This window comes from Natrix helvetica (assembly GCF_964273705.1).
Source record: "Natrix helvetica genome assembly, chromosome: 4".
Classification (NCBI taxonomy): domain Eukaryota; kingdom Metazoa; phylum Chordata; class Lepidosauria; order Squamata; family Natricidae; genus Natrix; species Natrix helvetica.
This window is the reverse complement of record NC_138550.1, coordinates 57,395,948-57,415,172: the sequence shown is the minus strand read 5'-3', so window position 1 is coordinate 57,415,172 and position 19,225 is coordinate 57,395,948. Positions and strand designations below refer to the sequence as shown.

At 43.9% G+C, this 19,225-nt stretch overlaps 1 protein-coding gene across 4 annotated transcripts in view; it reads left to right on the top strand.

Moving 5' to 3' along the window:
* The window catches only part of RIPK4 (receptor interacting serine/threonine kinase 4), a 37,080-nt gene that overhangs the window by 4,763 nt on the left and 13,092 nt on the right, over positions 1–19,225 (top strand). For all 4 annotated transcript variants that reach the window (XM_081951311.1, XM_081951314.1, XM_081951312.1 and 1 more), the window contains exon 2: positions 18,361–18,652. In XM_081951311.1, coding sequence (XP_081807437.1) covers positions 18,361–18,652 — 292 coding nt within the window. The remainder of the gene's footprint in view (positions 1–18,360; positions 18,653–19,225) is intronic.

Below are 19,225 nucleotides of genomic sequence, written 5' to 3'. Positions count from 1 at the left end.
GCACCCCACTTTTCCACATCAGTCGCCATCTCAGAATGGATTGTTCCAGCAATTGGAGTTGAGGCAACTATGCAAAACAGAAGAGCTTTGTGCAGCTCTGCCACAATGTGTCTGGACCTCAGCCATGATGAATAGAAATATCTACCTCATTCATAAATGATGACTAAATATTGTTGTTAAACTTGTTGCTTGCAACTAAATGTCCTGTGCAATATTTAATGCAGGAAAAAAAGGACCAACTCCAATGGTATTGCCCATTGCTTACTAATTACTGGGTGGGCCTGGTGGTGTTGATTATGAGCGCTAACCATTCTAGACAGCTACATATCACCAGTCTCTTTAGTTAAATAGCATATCTTCCTGGCCCAACACATGATCAATTATGTGTTGGTTTGTGCTACTAATCAAACAATGCTGTAGAGGTCAAAATATGCAGCCCAGAAGCAGGAAATTGCCTTGTTTTGAAATTCAAATTATATCTTTGAATTAATCATCTTAGATCTGTTGTAATTAAAAAAAACAATGTGTGTTATTTGAGGCCTGTAGTAAGACTTCAAGTCTGGATATATTGGAGAAATATTTATTGCATAGACCTTATATGTCATTTTAAGACTGTTGGAATTGAGGTAGAATAACAGTTCCTGTACTTGTGGGAATATGGTAGGAAGCAAAAACCCAAATCTTAACTACACAAATTAATTAATGCATTAATAGATTAATTTGCATGGCTAATACTCTAATCCAGGAGAGTCTTCAACTACATTTTTTAAAACAACTGTTAATATATACCAGGGGTGTCCAAACTTGGGAACTTTAAGACTTGTGGACTTCAACTCCCAGAATTCCATGGCTGGCTGGGGAATTCTGGGAGTTGAAGTCCACAAGTCTTAAAGTTCCCAAGTTTGGACAGCCCTGATATATACAGTGTTGGAAGTTTTACATAGTGTGAATTGATTTTCCATGGATAGTATTTTAATTCAAGGGTCTATAGATTCTGTTCCTATCTCTGGGAGAGCCTGCATCTGTTTCTTGATGCTAAATTTACTGTTGAAAAATGGAGAGACATAAATCAATATGTAAAATATAACTTCCAAGAGTTCCTGTGTGTTGACAGTTTGATGCAATTGGGAGTTCACATCTACATGCTAGGGATTTCTTTGTGATCAGTAAACATTGAGAGTAAAACACCAACCTTTCCCTATTTCCTGACCTCCAAAATCAAGCCCCATCATTCCTAACCAGTCATACGATTAATAACAAATGGCTTACTAAGAAAATGCTTGATTATGAACCAAATTCTATCTTTGTATGTTCTTTGGAATCTGGGAAACTCAACACAATGCAAAGTATATTTCTTCCATCTTTCGTTGCAATTGCTGAAGGTAATTGGTACTTTGCAATTTATCTGGAGGTGACAGAACTATCAGGGAGGGTAGGAGAATCATATTATTGCAATTAGTATTTTTAAGAGTTCTTAATATTGGTAACAGACTACTGTATGTCTCTGGCACCTGTTCTTTGGCTTAGTTTTTTAGGCCAAGTTGTAAGGATTGTCTGGGGTCAGAATATTTGCATTTCTCTCAGAGTTGTCTGCTTAATTCCAAAATACTTGGCTTAGATTGTATAGTATGTGAATTGGAATTTTAGGTGTCAACCCAGGGATCAAGGCTGCTGTTTGGTCTCCTTTACTTGTTGGATAAGCACACATTTTCCACAAGTGAGTAATACAGCACAGCACCTTGGGAGGCAATTATTGTGGCTATTCTCCCTCCCAGTTGTATACTCCCAGACTTTTTATTACCTAGTGGAATTGTGGTGGGCAGTGAGAAAATAAAATCTAAAGCAAAGCGTTAAAATTGTCAACCAAGAAAGAGAAGATGGTGTTTAATTCCTAATGAACTGTTTTCTTTCACTTCAGTTTTATTCTCTTGAGCTGCTCAAGGATGTCATGTTGAATTCATACAATCTCCTGTTTTGTATTGGACACCACTGGACAGGGAAACCTTTGCCTTTAGTTTTGCATACATTATAAACTTTTAATTAGATCAGTTTTGTAGTACCATTTATTCACATATCTGAGATCTCCCTCCCCACTGAATCTTTATGGTTCAGTTTGTATCGCCCTCCAATGAAGCAAAATTATTTTGCCTTTTATTCATGGCCCTTCATTTCATCTCCCCATGCCCTTTCCCTATCTTTATACTTCAGTACAGTATATACTGTATGCTTCTTGATATAAGGCATTACTCATTTTCAATTTCTTAAAGCACCACACAGCCTGCTTCTCAGCAGGAGTGTTTTAATCATTAGAAAATTGCTACAGGTAGCAGCATCTGGTGACACTAGCTGCACTTCAGAAGCCAAGAAGGGTAAATTCAGATTACTGCTGGATGGAAAATCACAGGACATTCCTTGAGGATAGGTCAAGATGTTGTATACAATGGCAAAATCCAAGACCTAATCTTTTAAAGGTATGAGTCCAGTGTGGTAAAAAGAGATAGGGGCTTAGGTTGCATCCAACATATTAACTTTTTTGACACAGACACACACCCAGTACGCCCTTGGAAACAGCCAGAAAACCCCTGGAAGTTGCATGAAGCTGAAAAAGCATTTCAGAAGAAGCAGTGGCCAATTACTTCCATTTTGTTCTTACAAAAACAACATGGTCATGGGGTCAACAGTAGCTGAGTCATATTCAGAGAAGAATTTACCTTTTAATGAGGATAAACTAAGTTGTAGCTGAAACCTTCACCATGGTAATCTTTTAAGAGAAAGATTTGGGTGCCTGCTGTGCTGTTATAACTGTTACGCAGCAGTCCTCGACTTACAGCAGATTGTTTAGTGAAAGTTCAAAATTACAATGGTGCTGAAAAAAGTGATTTATGACCATTTTCGCACTTAGAACCATTGCAGCAGCCTCATGGTCACATGATTGAAATTCAGACGCCTGGCAACTGAGTCATATTTATGATGGTTGCAGTATCCTGGGGTCATGTGATCATCTTTTGCAACTTTCTCACAAGGAAAGTCAGTGGGCAGGTTAAATTCACTTAACAACTGAGTTACTAGCTTAACAACTGCAGGGATTCACTAAACAAGGGCAAGAAAGGTCATAAAATGGAGCAAAACTCACAACAAATGTCTCACTTAGCAACAAAAATTTTGGGCCCACCTGTAATTGAATCAACAATAAAAACTAGAAAGATTAACTTTGGCTTGACTTATCCAAGCTGCTGGGGATAATTAACATAATGCTTCAAATACAATGATATCTTGTAGCTTGTGAACTCTGAACATCTGTTCTCTGTGTTAATTGAATCTCCTTTTTTTTTTGCATTTATTGCAGTTAAGGTAATAAAAATGTGCTTTTCCCAACATAGAAAAACAGGAAAGCTCAGCCTCAGCTTTGTGTGCCATAGAACTCCACCCAAATTGTCTTGCCTTGCACTCAACGATAACCCTTGCTCCTTCACAACTATTAACCATAGTATTATTCTGCCTTATACAGAGGGTGTTGGCATTTCTGAAAATGCTAGTAAATAGACTGCTCTAGCACCCTTCACATGGTGGTCCAAACCCTTTATAACATCCAAATATTATACGTAATAAAGACATTCAAAGTACATATATTTTTCATCTGTTGGAGTATGTGAAATGTGAAAAATTTAATGCAGGTCACACTACAATATGAAGTATTAGATCCAGGGAAGAATAGAGGGTGACTGTTTTCAGATAACAGAAAATAAACCTACAGAGTCTTTATTTCTATGATGACTATGACTATTTTCAAAAGACTAATCTTGCTAATTGTATTTCTCCCAATATAGTATTGTTTAGTAAATAGGAGTGGCATGAGCATTTAAATAAAATAGATTGGTATGATTTTGGAGAAGTACATTCACCAGAGTGCATTCCATTTTTTTTGTCCGTTGTGTGGTTTTATTTTAAAAAAGCATTCATTTCTACAGAGCAATTTCACCAGGTAGCTTAGAGGATGCTATATACAGTCTTATTTTCCTTTTGATCTCTTTGCTTTGAGTCATAATCAAGAAAAGAGTACAAACCACAAGCACAAGCTTTAAGCAGTCTCATAATTTAGTGAATAGTTTGATTTTGTATGGGGCAAATAAAAGTGTCAGTTTCTTCCCACTGTGGTAATATAGTCTAAAATATAAATGAATGAGTATATAACAAAAAAAAAGAATATAACTATTTCTCCAAAGCATTTATCATGAGAAACTGCCATATACATTTGTGAGTCTGTTTAACTATCACCTTTTACTAGTGTTAGCTGTTTACTTCAGTTATCAGAGCAAAGTTTATTCATGTTCAAATATTTTTATTCAAATAATTTAACCCTCTTCTTTCTTAGAAATCTTGCATCACACAGAATGTTGTGTTCTGACTTGTTGAACACACTGGAGTTTGGAAGTTGGACAGGACATAAAAATAACCTTCAATTAAATCAGGGAACCACAAGTTAACCATGAATGCCTCTTTGCATTTTGTTTCAAGCAAGAGTTGCAGTCAGAAGATAGCAAGAAAGCATTATTTCAGCAGTGGATTACTGCCTAAAAGGAATCAATGTATTCACACTCTTTTCACTCATCACATAAGTTGGAAAACAAACCACATTATGGTTTTAATCAGATCATGAATGCAATAATTGTATGTAGGTTTGAGTAACCCTAACTCTGAATATTTTGAAACTATTTTACAATACTTCGGCTTTCATCTGAGTAATCCATAAAATAAGAATAACTATGGGGCCATTATTTATTAGAGGGTGTTTGTTTTTAATACTAGGGGAAGAATGTAAAGAATGATTCCTAATTGAACAGGGGTGACCATGATCTAAAAAAAGATAACTTTTTCTCTCTAAGGCAGCATGGCTAAACAGCAGATTCTTTTAGGCAGTTTGATTTGTTTTTATTAAAAGCTAACTTTCAAATAACTGTTTTGAAGATTAAAGTTTTTCTGATAAGGCAGTGCATGGCTAGCTACCAAATCATAGTTCTGGTAATGTCCATATTTCTTAAGATATATCTTTTTTAGATGTTTGAACTTCTGCAACTGAAAACAAATAGGCAGTGGCATTTAAATGTGGCAAGCAAATTTACCAAGGTAAGTCAGATATTGGAATTCTCCAGCAATGAGACTTATTCAAAAATACGTCTGGTGTATTTAATCCAAACATTATCTCTCTCCAGTGTCAAACTCTGAAGAAATTGGCTCTTGGCAGATGCCTGTTACCTGTGGGGATCATAGTGATCAAGCAATTATGAAACCCGAAATAACTCTTATTCTCTTTTCACACTGAAATTTGATTTTGCACACTGAGATTCTGTGATTGCTATGGCAATTTTCCACTAAGCAACTTACATGGAGGCAGAAAGTTCATTTGTCTTATGTTATGCATATTCTGAAGAACAAGAGCCATGCTTACTTCTAATCCTAAATCAACAAAATGCTGTTATGTGGGATCAGTGGCTTAGTGGCTAAAACGCTGAGCTGGTCGATCAGAAAGGTTGGCAGTTCAGTGGTTCAAATCCCTAGTACTGTGTAATGGAGTGAGCTCCCGTTACTTGTCCCAGCTTCTGCCAACCTAGCAGTTCAAAAGCATGTAAAAATGCAAGTAGAAAAATAGGAACCACTTTGGTGGGAAGGTAACAGTGTTTCGTGCGCCTTCAGCATTTAGTTATGCGGGCCTCATGACCACAGAGACGTCTTCGGACAGCCCTGGCTCTTCAGCTTTGAAACGGAGATTAGTACCACCCCCTAGAGTTGGGAATGACTAGCACATATGTGCGAGGGGAACCTTTACCTTTACCTTATGTAGGCTGGTCAGACATCTGTGATTGCAGTGAGTGGTTTTCATAGGTTAGCCAATTCTTGCAGCATCATGCACTGTCATGTGAAATCTGAATCTAATTTTTCCACATCTTTAATTTATATTTTTACTCCAAAAAGCACTTTTAACATTTTGGAAGAAATGGCACCAGGATCCTAAAAATGATTGATCTTGATTAATTGGAGTAAATCAGCTTTAAAACTGCATTATTTTACCTAATTATAGTTAAGATAAATGATTATTCAAGTTCAACATCTCAGTAAGCTACATTTAAATTTGAAGCATACGTTTTCATGGCCACATGAAAAGTAGAAAAATGTCTGTCTGAATTCTCCCAGTGCTTGTCTTTTCTAAAGTAAGCCTGTGCATAAAATATGTATAAGCCACCTCCCAAAGCCATGATTTGTTTTTGCCTTGGTTTATTGAATCAAACAGCAACAAGCTGAAGTTTTTCAAATGAGAAAAATAATTATGGTTTATTCAGTCAGTCCTGGTTTTTACCATTCTTTTCTGCCAGTACCCAGAAACAAACTGGGCAAAATAGAAAAATAAACCAGAATTAAATGGGCTCAGGCAAAACTGTGTGTAAAATAATGAATAGCAATCCATGTTTCTGAATTGTGATTTGTAAAAAAACAAAATGTATTTCCCTTTTTAAGGATGGATTTGCATATCATACTAAACCAAGCTTGATCACATTGTATTGTAATTCAGTGTTATATGTGAATCAGACTTAACCTGCTTACAAATTAGAGCCAGCCATGTGTAACTAAGTTTGCAACATGACATTCCAGCAAGCAGACAGTGAATGTTCTTGAAATGAAAGATTGCCAAACAGTAATCTCTTTGAAAAGAAATTAACTGATGGCTTGCTAACCTACATTTTGGTGTTCACGAGAAACATTCAGCATGTTAAGGACTATTATAAAAAGCCTATGGCCATATCACTGAACTACAACATTGTATTAGAAATAAGTCTCTCTGTGAACTGTGATAACAGGTTGAGAGCAGGGGTGGGTTCTGGCCGGCTTTACTGCCGGTTCGCTTGTGCACGCGCTGGATGCGTGATATGCGTGCATGCGCAGTTCAATTAAAAGCATTCTGCGCATGCGCAGAACTCAAAAGCAAGATGGCGGTGGTGAACAGGGAACCGGTTCAGGGGTGTGTCAGGCCTTGGTTGCTGCCAGTTCCAGAGACCCAGGCCACCATACTACTACTACTGGTTCAGTAGAACTGGACTGAACCAGTAGGACTCTACCTCTGGCTGAGAGGAATATTCTTCTGGTGATTATTATAATGTACTAAAGTTTAAATTAGAGATCAGCCATTTATTTTGTAGCCGAAGGGGGAAAAGTAGATAGCATGGGGCTCTTTCATGGGTAGCCCACTGTTTGGGTGAGATCTGAATTGTTTCATAGTAAGATTAGATTATTAATGATCTGAGAGGAGTTAATGTACAATTGCTCCATCATAAATGCTCAGACTAGTCAACGCAAGTCCCTAATTACTTCCTGGAGTCTGTACTGAGATAATACAATACAATATGGTATTACAGTATCTTCTGAGCTTGAGTAAATCAATAATTGACATTGATAGAGAATTTGCATTATCACTCATAGATCATTTATTTTAATAGCCTCATAATGGGAAATCAGTGTAAAATATTAGTTTCTAAATCAGAAAACAGTCTTTTTTTCCCTTCCCCATAAGAAGCCATCATATCTACATTTATGATTTTGACTTCCTTTTTTTAAGAGAACAGAAAGTGGTTATGCGTAGAATCTGAGATTTTAATAGTGTTTTTCTACTTTTTTGTGGTGCTTCACTAATTGGACAAATAAGGTAACCTGGATTTGGCAGCTGAGTACTTCTGCCACTAAGCTTCGGCATGAGCTGTACTGTTAGCTGTTCAATTGAATTGTGATAAAGTGTGAGTTAAAAACATAGAACATAGGATAATCAGGTTGGAAAAGACGTTAAAGGTTTTCTAGTCCAACTCTTTGCTCAAGCAAAGAGCAAAACCTCCACTGATGGAGCACCCACACCTTTTGGAAGCAAGCTGTTCCATTGAATTGTTCTCACTGTCAGGAAATTTCTTCCTAATTCTCGGTTAGATTTCTCTTTAATAATCTTCATTACTCCTTGTCCTGCCCTTAGATAGTTTGGAGAAAAGGTTGACCTTCTCTCTGACAGCCCCTCAAATATTGGTCCCAGTAGGATTGTAACTAATGCACTAGCCAAAGGTTCATGAACTCTCCTTAGACCACAGCTTCTACCTGATGTTTTAGTAGAAGCCAAGAATCTGAGAGGATCCTGAAGTATTGACCAATTCCTTCGGGGGCAGCAAGAGCCCGCTGTGAACAACTATCAGGAATGATGTCATTGCATTGCCTGTTGCTTATGAATGGAAATAGCTCCAGTCTGGTAGGATTTAGTCTGGGCTTCTTTCCCTTCATCCAGTCTTCACAGTCTCCAGATACCACTTCGGGACTTGTATAGCATCTTCAGCCCAGTCCAGGGTGGCAATATGTAATTGAGTGTCAGCATACTGATAATAGCTTATCTTGAACTGATAGATGATTTTCCAAAGTGGTTTACATGGAGAAAGAATTGAGTCCTGACAATCCCATGTTAGAAGAAAGTTGTCAAGTGCATACAGGTCAGGGGAGGGATTTCCCAATAGATAGCACAGTATTGTCACCAGAAATTTCAAATTTCCTATTGAATGAAAATTAACAATACAACTTTTCACAGGTTGACTATAAATCTGCAGTATAACCTAATGTCTTTACCAGGGTTAGTGTTGCTAACCAACATTGACCAAGTCCCACAGCTGCATTAGGGGGATCCTGCCACTCTTTGAAGACCCCCTTATTGTTTTTGCTGTCCTAAGGGAACAAGCAAGAAATGGTAATGATGGCACCCGTTGAAGGGTGCATATTCAGAAGGAAGACTGAGCACAAAACAGACTGGGGGACTTTGGGGTTAAGATTGAAGTAATCTTATCCACAGCTTCCTTAACATTTTGAACTTTGTTTGTGTCTTACAAGAATTTATTTTACAACCTGGTCCTTGGCTTGATGACTTGCTTCATTTTTGTGTTAGTTTAGGGCGGTGTCTGGTCCGACCACCTTAGTTAAGCTTCATTTCAATATGAAAGAAATCAAGATAATGAATCCTAAGGTAGCTGGAGCTTGATGATTTATATGTGCTCAGGGAGAAGAACTGTTGCTCTATATATTCAGAGACACTCCCTTCTTTCATATCATGTCAAAGCACTGTAATATTTCTCTTTGAAGACATCTCTTTTAAAGAATACTTGCCTCAGGGCAAAAAAGCAGTCATTCTAAATACTAAAAAAAGAACCACCATCTGTTCTCACACTTTGTAAAGAACTGGTGTGACAAAGAATTTTTTTAAAGGGGGGGATGTCTAAGTCTTAAGAAAGCTTGTTTATCAAGTCATCAAGAAGGATATAACTAATCAACACTAAAAACAGCAGCACTCTACTCGATATTTTTCTTTGAAATGTGAACTTATTAGTTAATTACCGTGTACCGTAATATGAATGACTAATGCTGATTTCACTTATTTCCCATGAAATTCTTTCCTGGGGCATAATAGACCATTCCGTGTGTGTGTGTGTGTACACAAATTGACTATATACTGTAGGAAGAGTGGTGTAGCATTGCCTCTTAAAGGCCCCTATTTTATGTGGTAGGTTGTAATTCCACCAGTATTATAAGTGTTTATTATGACCCTGCATACAATAGTCTCTGTATTTATTTCTAAGATCCTATCCCATGTTTTCTTATTTATTATTTGGCTTGCTCGGTGCTATAACTAAAGGCTCTCAGCTAGATGAAGGGATGATGTTTTTCTGCTGTTGTATACCAGGGCAGTACAAATCTTGAAAGGAATGTTCACTTCAACAAAGATTGAACCAAAGCAGTCTCTCAAGTGCCAGTCACCAAAAACTTCCACGGAGTATTTTTTGGAGTATAAGACGCACCTTTTTCCCTCAAAAAAGAGGCTGAAAATCTGGGTGCATCTTATACACCGAATGCAGCATTTTTTGCCTCCCAAAGCCCCACCCCTTCACCAAAATGGCTGTGCATAGCCTTATGGGGGCTTTCAGAGAGCTCCTGGGGGCCGGGGAGGGCAGAAATGAGCAAAAAACAGGCTGTTTTTTGCCCCCCAGCCCCCAGCAGCACTCTATAAGCCTCCTTAAGGCTAGGCATGCAATTTTTTGACAAAAATGAAACTGTTTTTGCCCCCCCCCCCCGAGCACTCTGCAACCCCCCCGGCTATTCATCCGTTTTTTTAAAAAATGGGCCTGTTTTTGCGAAAAAGGGCCATTTTTGGGAGGTTTGCAGAGTGCAAAACCTTTTTTTCCCCTTTTGGAAAGCTCTTTAACTGATTGATGAGAATTAGATTGATCAAGTGCTGTGCCAGCAGAAACAAAGTCTTAGGTGCTCTCTCTCTCTCTCTCCCTCTATCTACCTAAGTAGCTACCTACTCTTTCTCTCTCTCTCCCTACCTATCTACTGTATTTCTCTCTCTCTCTCTCTCTTTCTATTTCTCTCTCTCTATCCCTCTATCTACCTATCTACACACTCTCTGTCTCCCTACCTACCTACTGTATTTCTCTATCTCTTTCTCTCTCTCTCTCTCTCTCCCTCCCTTTCCCTACCTACCTACCTACTCTCTCTCTCTCTCCATACCTACCTACTGTATTTCTCTCTCTTTTTCTCCCTCTCTATCTCTCTACCTACCTACTTTTTTTCAAATTTGCCTCTTCAAAACCTTGGTGCATCTTATACTCCAAAAAACACAGTAGTTTATCAAAGGAAATTGCCTTGAATCTTTGCTTTGATGCAGGAAATAATAATGCCTGGGTGAAGTGAAATTTAATTTGCTGTTACATTTTTTATATGTTCATCTCTTTGAGTTGGTTTCCCTTTATTAGGGAAGACTATTTTTTTAACATTAGTGCCAGAAAAACCAAGTTACAAATTCTCTACTTGGTTTTGTTTAGTGTATTAGGAACTATACTGTAAGTGCTTCAGGCTAGATTGGGAAATAAAAAAATCTGCTGGAAAAAGCAATGGGACACCACTTCTGTATTCTTTCCGAGAATACTACATGGAAGTGTTTATCAAGTCGATCAGGACTTGAAGTTGCTCAAAAGAAACGTTATCTTTTTGTATCAGTCATTCATACAAGCCTATTTTGTGTTCTTACTTTCAGAAGAGTAAATACAGTAACTCACAGTAAATAGCTGATTGCTAATGTGTTATCCAGTGCTCCAGAGTTACATGGTAGTGTTGAAAGGAAAACTAGGTCAAGTTCCAAGCTGGGAATAAAATGGAGGCTGCTTAAGAGAAATGGTTTATTGATGACCTGAACCAACATGCAGTTCTGGGACAGCTGACTAATTAGCTTAATGACTGCAAGGATTTCTATTCAGTTTACAGTATTTTTTAATTTTGAGGTTTGCTTTGTGCGCTTTTATTATTTGATTGGTGGTGAGTTAATTCAATTATATCCTAAAAGTCCTGTCCTGTCCTTCTTAATCCAATCAGCTGGACCTGAAAGTGATTTGTTTATGAATAGATTGGCCTGGATTTCTCAATGGATACATCCATTTCTAAAGACTTCAGGCATCTTCTGGAGTCTGTTGGGGCTGCTTTCTGCTTTTTTGAAGACTTCTCTATTACAATGAATTACTTGCTAACCTTATTGAATATTGTTCTTTCATCAGGCTAAGTTAATCCACAGGGTTGCAGTAAGGATAAAATGGGATATCTGCCTTTGTGTGCTCCTTGAAATAAAAAGTCAGATAGAAATGTAAAAGTCCTTGAAATCCAGAGGGTGAATAATTAAGACCGTTGTTAAAAGCCATATCTGAATAGAGCTAACAGATCTGGACACTAGAAATGTCGACAACTATTATTTAATGGTGGCCCTGATTTTGAACCCCAAATTTGGTACACCTAATTTTAAGTGATCACTTATTTTATAGCCAAAGTGTAGTCTCCAAATTTTGACTTAACTATTTATAATTTATTATTGATATTGAACTTCTTTTTAAAGAAATGAGAGAGGCTTTCTTGTTTTCCTGTACACCGCTTGGAGAGTCCAAGCAATGGGTTAATTCAGTCTGCTTGCCCTTAGGACTGAGGAACTATTTTTCCTTAAGCCACACCTCCTCCTGGTGTGCTCAATCCCCCAGAATTCTTCCTCAGTCAGCCCGTTTGGACGTATTTAGTTAGAGCTCTGAGCTAAATTGATCCTTTTTTTGGCTTGGACTCTCAAATTACGTTTAAAGTTTTTCTCTACTATTCCTCCAACATCGTGAGACGTTTCTCTCTTAAATTCTGCGACTTTCTTCAGTACAATCTGCACTTGAAGGCCAGGAGGTAAGCTGGAAGGTGGTGGGGGGTGCCCCTCAGCCGATCCTCTTGGGACGGCTTCGGAGGCCTGCCGCTTGTCGTTTAAAACGGCGCGGCTGCAGCGGCGAGGTTCCTAACTCCCCAGGCCCCTCGTTTGTTATTTTCGTCGAAGTTTTTTCGCTCCCCGGCCTGCTAGAGGACCTCTGCCGCAGGGAGGAGTGGGCGATCGTCGCCATTGCGAGGCGCGTTCGCCCCTCGCTCTCCCTTAGCCCCACGCTGTTGCGGCGGCCATTTTTAGGCGCGAAAATAGCGCGCCCAGCCATGGCCGCCATTTTGCATCAGCCTCGTTGTTCAGGAGGCCGCTGGAGGTGGCAGGGCCTAGCAAGGGTTTCTCGGGCTAGGATCGCCACCTTCGCCTTTTGTCTATTTTTGCGAGCGGCGCTGGTTCCTGTGCCATTCCAACGGTCATCATACCGGCTCAGGGAGGAGGCCTTAAGTAAGAGCAGGCCTAAAGAATTTTTCTATAGTCATTCTCCTCCCTGCTTCTCCTGCGGAGCCTTGCACCCCGGTGCAGGCCCCAATCCTACCCCTGGGCCTCCGACTGGTGTGAAACATGGGATGATTTCATAGTATTGATTCGATTAATTGTATATATGGCAATTTTAACGATCATTTCGTTTTGTTTCCCATTACAGCACCCAGTCTATATCTATCCTTCTGCCTTATCATAGCCTTGCTCCATCTTGTGTGGTCATTGACTATGGACCTGCCCAGTCCTCCCGATTCCCAAGACGCTAGGCCGAGCCTCTCGCAGGCCCCTAGCAAGGGTTCCTCCTCTTCGGGGAGTGGGGGTGCGGGCAAGAGTGGTGGGGGTAGCTCTGGGAAACAGCGTTCCAGAACCCCTTCGGTAGCTGAGGCCAAGGATGCTGAAAGGCGCCAGCGGGCCCTTGACAAGCAATTCGAGAAGGCCAGACGCCAGGCAGACAGGGTGCAGTCCCTTTCAGGAGCCCCTCCCTCCCGGGAAGATCTCCAGTCGGTCCTCGCCGAGGAGGTGGAATCCCAGGACCTATCCCCTAATAGGTCATTTGCAGAGCCGGCTTCCCCGGTCCCTTCCTGGGCCTGTGAACAGGTTCCTCCCCCTGGGGATGCTAGCATAGACGATATGCAGGGTGAGGCTTCACCCCCCCTAGTAGAGGGCTTGGATCCCGATTCTGACTCTGAGGAGTTATCGCCCCGCATGCAGGAGCTAATGGCCCGTGCCATTGCCAAGGGCATCACGGAGGCCATGAAATTTAAAAGTCCTACCGCAGCGGCCCCTAGGGGTCCCAAACCCGATCAGGCAGCTCCGCCCCCAAGCAAGCGTGCTCGCCATCCTTCCCTGGAATCCTCGGTGGTCAGCGAGGCCTCTGCCATTGAGGACCCTGACCCGGAGGTGCTAGGCCTCTCGGACGACGAGGACCTTCCCCCCGAAGCGCCCGCCTTTGCGGGTCTCTTTAAGCCCAGCCTTTTTAAATCGGTCCTTCACAAGGTCAAGGCTGCCACCAGGGTGGGGATCAAGCCCAAGCCGACCGCGCCGGCGGATGATGCCCCTCCGGCTAATCCCAATGCGGTCATGTTTGATGTGCCAGCGCCCCAGCAAGAGCTGGTTCCGGTCCCGGGGCTGTTCCTCGACTTAATCCAGCGCCAGTGGGCTCAGCCAGCCACGCAATCCTCTCCCAGTGGGGTAGATAGGAAGCTTTATACTATGGAGCCAGTGTTGGAGGACCTTCTGGCCCTTCCCACTGTCGACCCGCCCATCGCTGCGCTCACTTCCAACTCCTCGCTACCGGCCGACCTCCTGGAAGGCCTTAAGGCGGAGGACAAGAAGGCGGAAAAGGCGTGTCACAAGACCCATCTGGCGGCTGCCTGGGCCATCAGGGCCTCTTCTTCCGCTTCCTTTTTTAATAGGGCCTCTGTGATCTGGCTGCGCGAGCTCCTAAACAAGCTCCCGGCGGGAGACATCCGTCTCCACCAGGACGTGTCAAAAATAATCGCGGCCTCCCAGTATGCCGCTGACGCGTCCCTCAATGCCACCAAATTTGCCTCCAGGGCCCTCGGTTCTAACATAACTTCCCGTCGACTGATCTGGCTCCGACATTGGCAAGCGGACCAGAAAAACAAATGGAAACTGGCTTCCGCCCCCTTTAAGGGGTCCAAATTGTTTGGCGAGTCCCTGGATCCTCTCCTCATTGAGTCCAAGGACAAGAGGAAGATCCTACCTTCTTTAAATAAAAAGCAGGAACGTAAGGCCGCTCCCTACTCTAGGAGGCAGTCCTTTCGTGCCTCCGAGCCTTCCACCTCTGCCTCTTCCTTCTCTCCCTCTAATAGGTCCTTCGGCCAGCAGGGCGACAGGTCCCAAGACAGAGCGCCTTTTCGGGACAGAGGCAGGCAGCAGTTCGGCTTCCGCAAGTATAACCGCGGTGGGGCCTCCAACAGGCCGTTCCGTAAGTCAAAGTGACTGCCAGGGCTTGGCGCCCATCGGGGGTCGCCTCCAGCTGTTCGCCTCTCATTGGGCCCAGAACACCGAGGATGCTTGGGTTCTGCAGACAGTCAGGGAAGGCCTCTCCCTAGAATTCCTGTCCCTTCCCCCCCGGACCTTCATCCGGTGCCCTGTCCCGTCCTGCCCCCAAAAGAGGCAGCGTATGGACCAGGAAGTCCGTCATCTCCTGGACATCAGGGCCGTGGAACCAGTTCCCCAAGGCGAAGAGGGGAAGGGGTTTTACTCCATCCTCTTCCTGGTACCAAAGAACTCGGGGGGGTGGAGAGCCATCTTGGACCTCAAGAACCTCAACAGGCATATCGCCTACCGGAGGTTCAAGATGCAGTCTCTGCAGTCCATTCTGGCGGGGATTCGACAGGGAGATCTTCTCACATCTATAGATCTCAAAGAGGCATACCTCCACATCCCCATCCGTCCTCAGCACAGGAAGTTCCTGCGCTTCTATTATGCGGGTCGCCACTTCCAGTACAAAGCTCTTCCATTCGGCCTCTCGTCCGCTCCTCGGACGTTTACCAAAGTGCCGGCGGTAGTGGCGGCTCAGCTAAGACGCAGGCCCATAAGGCTCCAGTGCTACCTGGACGACATCCTGATCCAGTCGTCGTCCAGGCAGCAGGCCCTTCGGGATCTCCAAACCACTATGAGATCCCTCAGAAACCACGGCTTCTCTCTAAATATAGAGAAGAGCCATCTCACCCCAACCAACAGACTTGTACACCTGGGGGCGGTGATAGATACCAACTTGTGCAGGGTTTTCCTTTCCCGAGACAGGTTGACCGGTCTAAGGTCCATGACCCACAAGGTGTTGAGCTTGAGGCAGGCTCCAGTGGTCCTTCTGTCGCAGCTGCTGGGAAAAATGATCTCCTGCATTTCCATCGTGCCGTGGGCCCGCCTGCATTCCAGGTCTCTCCAGTGGCTGCTGCTGCCGCACCAGAGGGCATCCAGGAGCAACTCTACCAGGCCGATTCGAGTTCCCCCGGACGTGAAGAGGTCTCTCCGCTGGTGGGTGTCTCCGGCCATCCTCAAGGGCCACCTATTCAAGGAACCCGAGAGGTTGATCATCACCACAGACGCCAGCCTCTCCGGCTGGGGAGCCCACATGGGGTCCCTGGCTGTTCAGGGCAAGTGGTCCCAAGTGGAATCCAGATACAGCATCAACCTGCTGGAACTGAGAGCTGCTCGCCTGGCCCTGCGCCATTTCAGCCGGCCCATCCATCGCCAACATGTGCTTCTGATGACGGACAATGTGGCCACCAAGGCCCACATCAACCGCCAGGGCGGCACCAGATCCAGAGCACTGATGAGAGAGGCGGAGTCCCTGGGACGCTGGGCGGAGCGCCATCTGGAATCCCTTCGCTCCGACCATATCTCCGGAGTGGACAACACACAGGCCGACTGGCTGAGCAGGACGACCATAGATCCTGCGGAGTGGAAACTGGACCCTCGCCTGTTCCACCAGATGTCCGACAGATTCGGGACTCCGGCCGTAGACCTGTTTGCGTCAAGGGACAACAAGCAGCTCGCCCGCTTCTACTCCCGGTTCTTCACCCCGGGGGCGGAGGGGACAGACGCTCTGCGTTGCAAGTGGCCCCGCGAGCTACTGTATGCCTTCCCTCCCCTGCCTCTCCTTCCTCAATTCATCTCCAAAGTCATCGCAGAGGGAGCAGAGGTCCTTCTCGTGGCCCCGCATTGGCCCCGCAGGTCGTGGTTTGCCGACCTTGTCCACCTGTCGGTGTCTCCTCCGTGGCGCATTCCTCCGGACCAGATCTCCCTCAGCCAGGGGGCCGTGATTCACCCAGAGCCCCAGTGGCTCCAGTTGGCCGTCTGGCACTTGAGGGGGACCAACTGAAAGGCCAAGGCCTGTCGGAGGAGGTAGTGAACACCATTCAGGCGGCTAGACGCCCTTCAACCACTAGGATTTATGATGCGTCCTGGGCCGCCTTCGCCAAGTGGTGTGAGGAGCTGCTCATCGAGCCGACGACCGCGCCTGTTCCCAGAGTGCTTGACTTCCTTCAAGCGGGACTCAACAGGGGCCTGGCCCCGAACACCCTTCGACGTCAAGTGGCGGCTTTGTCTACTGTCTGGTCGGGCGACCACCTTTTGCCTCTCAGCAAAATCCCGAAGGTGCGTCTTTTCCTCAAGGGCGCTTCTAACCTTCGCCCTCCCACCGTTCATCGCTACCCTACTTGGCAGCTGTCCGTGGTCCTGCGGGCCCTCTCTGGCCCCCCATTCGAGCCTTTACGCACTACTTCTCTTCGATTCCTGACGCTGAAGACGGCCTTCTTGATTGCCATCACGTCAGCTCGCCGGATTTCGGAGCTGGCGGCTCTCTCTGTTCGCCAGGATCTGTGCGTCATCCACCCTGACAGGGTCATTTTGAGGCTGGACCCGACCTTTACCCCCAAAGTAAACTCATGGTTCCATAGAGCGCAAGACATTGTGTTGCCAAATTTTTGTCCTCATCCGTCGCATCCCAGAGAGCGATCCTGGCACAATCTTGATGTCAGGAGGGCCCTGAAGGTCTACATCGCTCGTACTGCGGAATTCAGGAAGTCAGAGGCTCTTTTTCTCTCCTTCCAGCCCGGTTCCCTAGGGAAGAAGGTCACTTCCTCCACAATTGGCAGGTGGCTTCGCGCTTGCATTGCGACTGCCTATGAAAGTCAATCCAAGGCCGTTCCGCGCGGCATCACTGCACACTCCACACGAAGTGCTGCTACCTCAGCGGCCTGGGCCACCCAGGCCTCGATCCTGGACATCTGCAGGGCCGCTACGTGGTCCTCTCCTTCTCCATTTGTGCGACACTATAAACTGGACATTTTCGCCTCGGCTGAGGCGTCTTTCGGCAGGCGTGTGCTCCAGGCGGTTGTGTCAGAGACCGAATCCCGGGAGCCTTCTTCTGCCCACCCAGATGGACAATAACTTTGGTATGTCCCATTGCTTGGACTCTCCAAGCGGTGTACAGGAAAATGACCATTGGCTTACCTGAAGGGTCCTTTTCTGTACACCGCGGGAGAGTCCAACCCACCCTGGCTCTCAAGGCCGGGATTCGGGTTCCTCGTGTCAACAGTACATCATCTTGGACGCTTCGCTCCGTCCGCACGAACTGACTCCTTCAAAGAATTCTGGGGGATTGAGCACACCAGGAGGAGGTGTGGCTTAAGGAAAAATAGTTCCTCAGTCCTAAGGGCAAGCAGACTGAATTAACCCATTGCTTGGACTCTCCCGCGGTGTACAGAAAAGGACCCTTCAGGTAAGCCAATGGTCATTTGCTTAAATCTCTTCTGCCCTTTCTCAAGTTGGACGAAGTTCTTCCAAATCTAAACACAGATACAGACAAAATGTTTCAGCAGAATTTATTATTGATGAATGGACTTATGGGTTTAGTTTGCAGCTAGATTTGGGTTATCAACCACATTTGATGTTCGGCTCTTTAAATAATAGCATGAATGAATAAGTCCCTGTTTTTGTAGATGAAATTTCCATTAAAATTTTAAAAGTTTTATTCAAAATATCAAAGCTACTAAAAACCAAGTACCATACCGGTAAACTAAATCGTGCATTTTGCATTTTCTGTCTAGGGAGCGTATGGAACTATTGGAGGAAGCAAAGAAAATGGAAATGGCAAAATTTCGTTACATTCTTCCAGTGTATGGCATTTGTAAAGAGCCTGTAGGGTTGGTCATGGAATACATGGAAACGGGATCTTTGGAGAAGCTCCTGGCCTCTGAACCGCTTCCCTGGGAGCTACGTTTTCGAATCATTCACGAAACAGCTGTAGGCATGAACTTCCTTCACTGCATGTCTCCACCTTTACTTCACCTGGATCTTAAGCCAGCAAACATCCTGCTTGATGCCCACTATCATGTTAAGGTAGGTCACAGTCTTTCAGAATATGATTCCCCATTTTTTTACCAATCGGTTCAGGATGAGAGGGAAGATTCGCTTAATATAAATTTGCAGTTGTCATGCAACACTTGTTTGTAAGCTTAGTAGCAAACTTAAAGAAACCAATGAATGGGCTAAGAACACCTACAGTTACTTTACAAATTAATTAAAATAAATTGGAGTGAAAAAAAGGATGGCATTTACCTTGCCCATAAAAGCATTTATTCCGAAGAAAAAGCACATTCACTTACCACCATCTTTTAAAAAATGTATTTATTGTATTTATTGATCAAATTTATACTGTGTAAATCTCACTATATAAGTGATTCTGAGCAGCTGACAAGTAAAAAAAAATCATTTAAATCCTTACCAAATATAAAAATCTGAGAGAGCATTGTCAAATCACCAACCATTCCCAGGGCTGTTTACCACTATTGAATTCCCATGCTAGTTTGACACCAAGCCAGCTCTTAGTGTTCTTCTGGAAGACCGCAAAAGTGGGCGCCAACCTTACCTTCAAGGGCCAGGTGTTTCATAGGACAGGGCCCAATGGCAGAA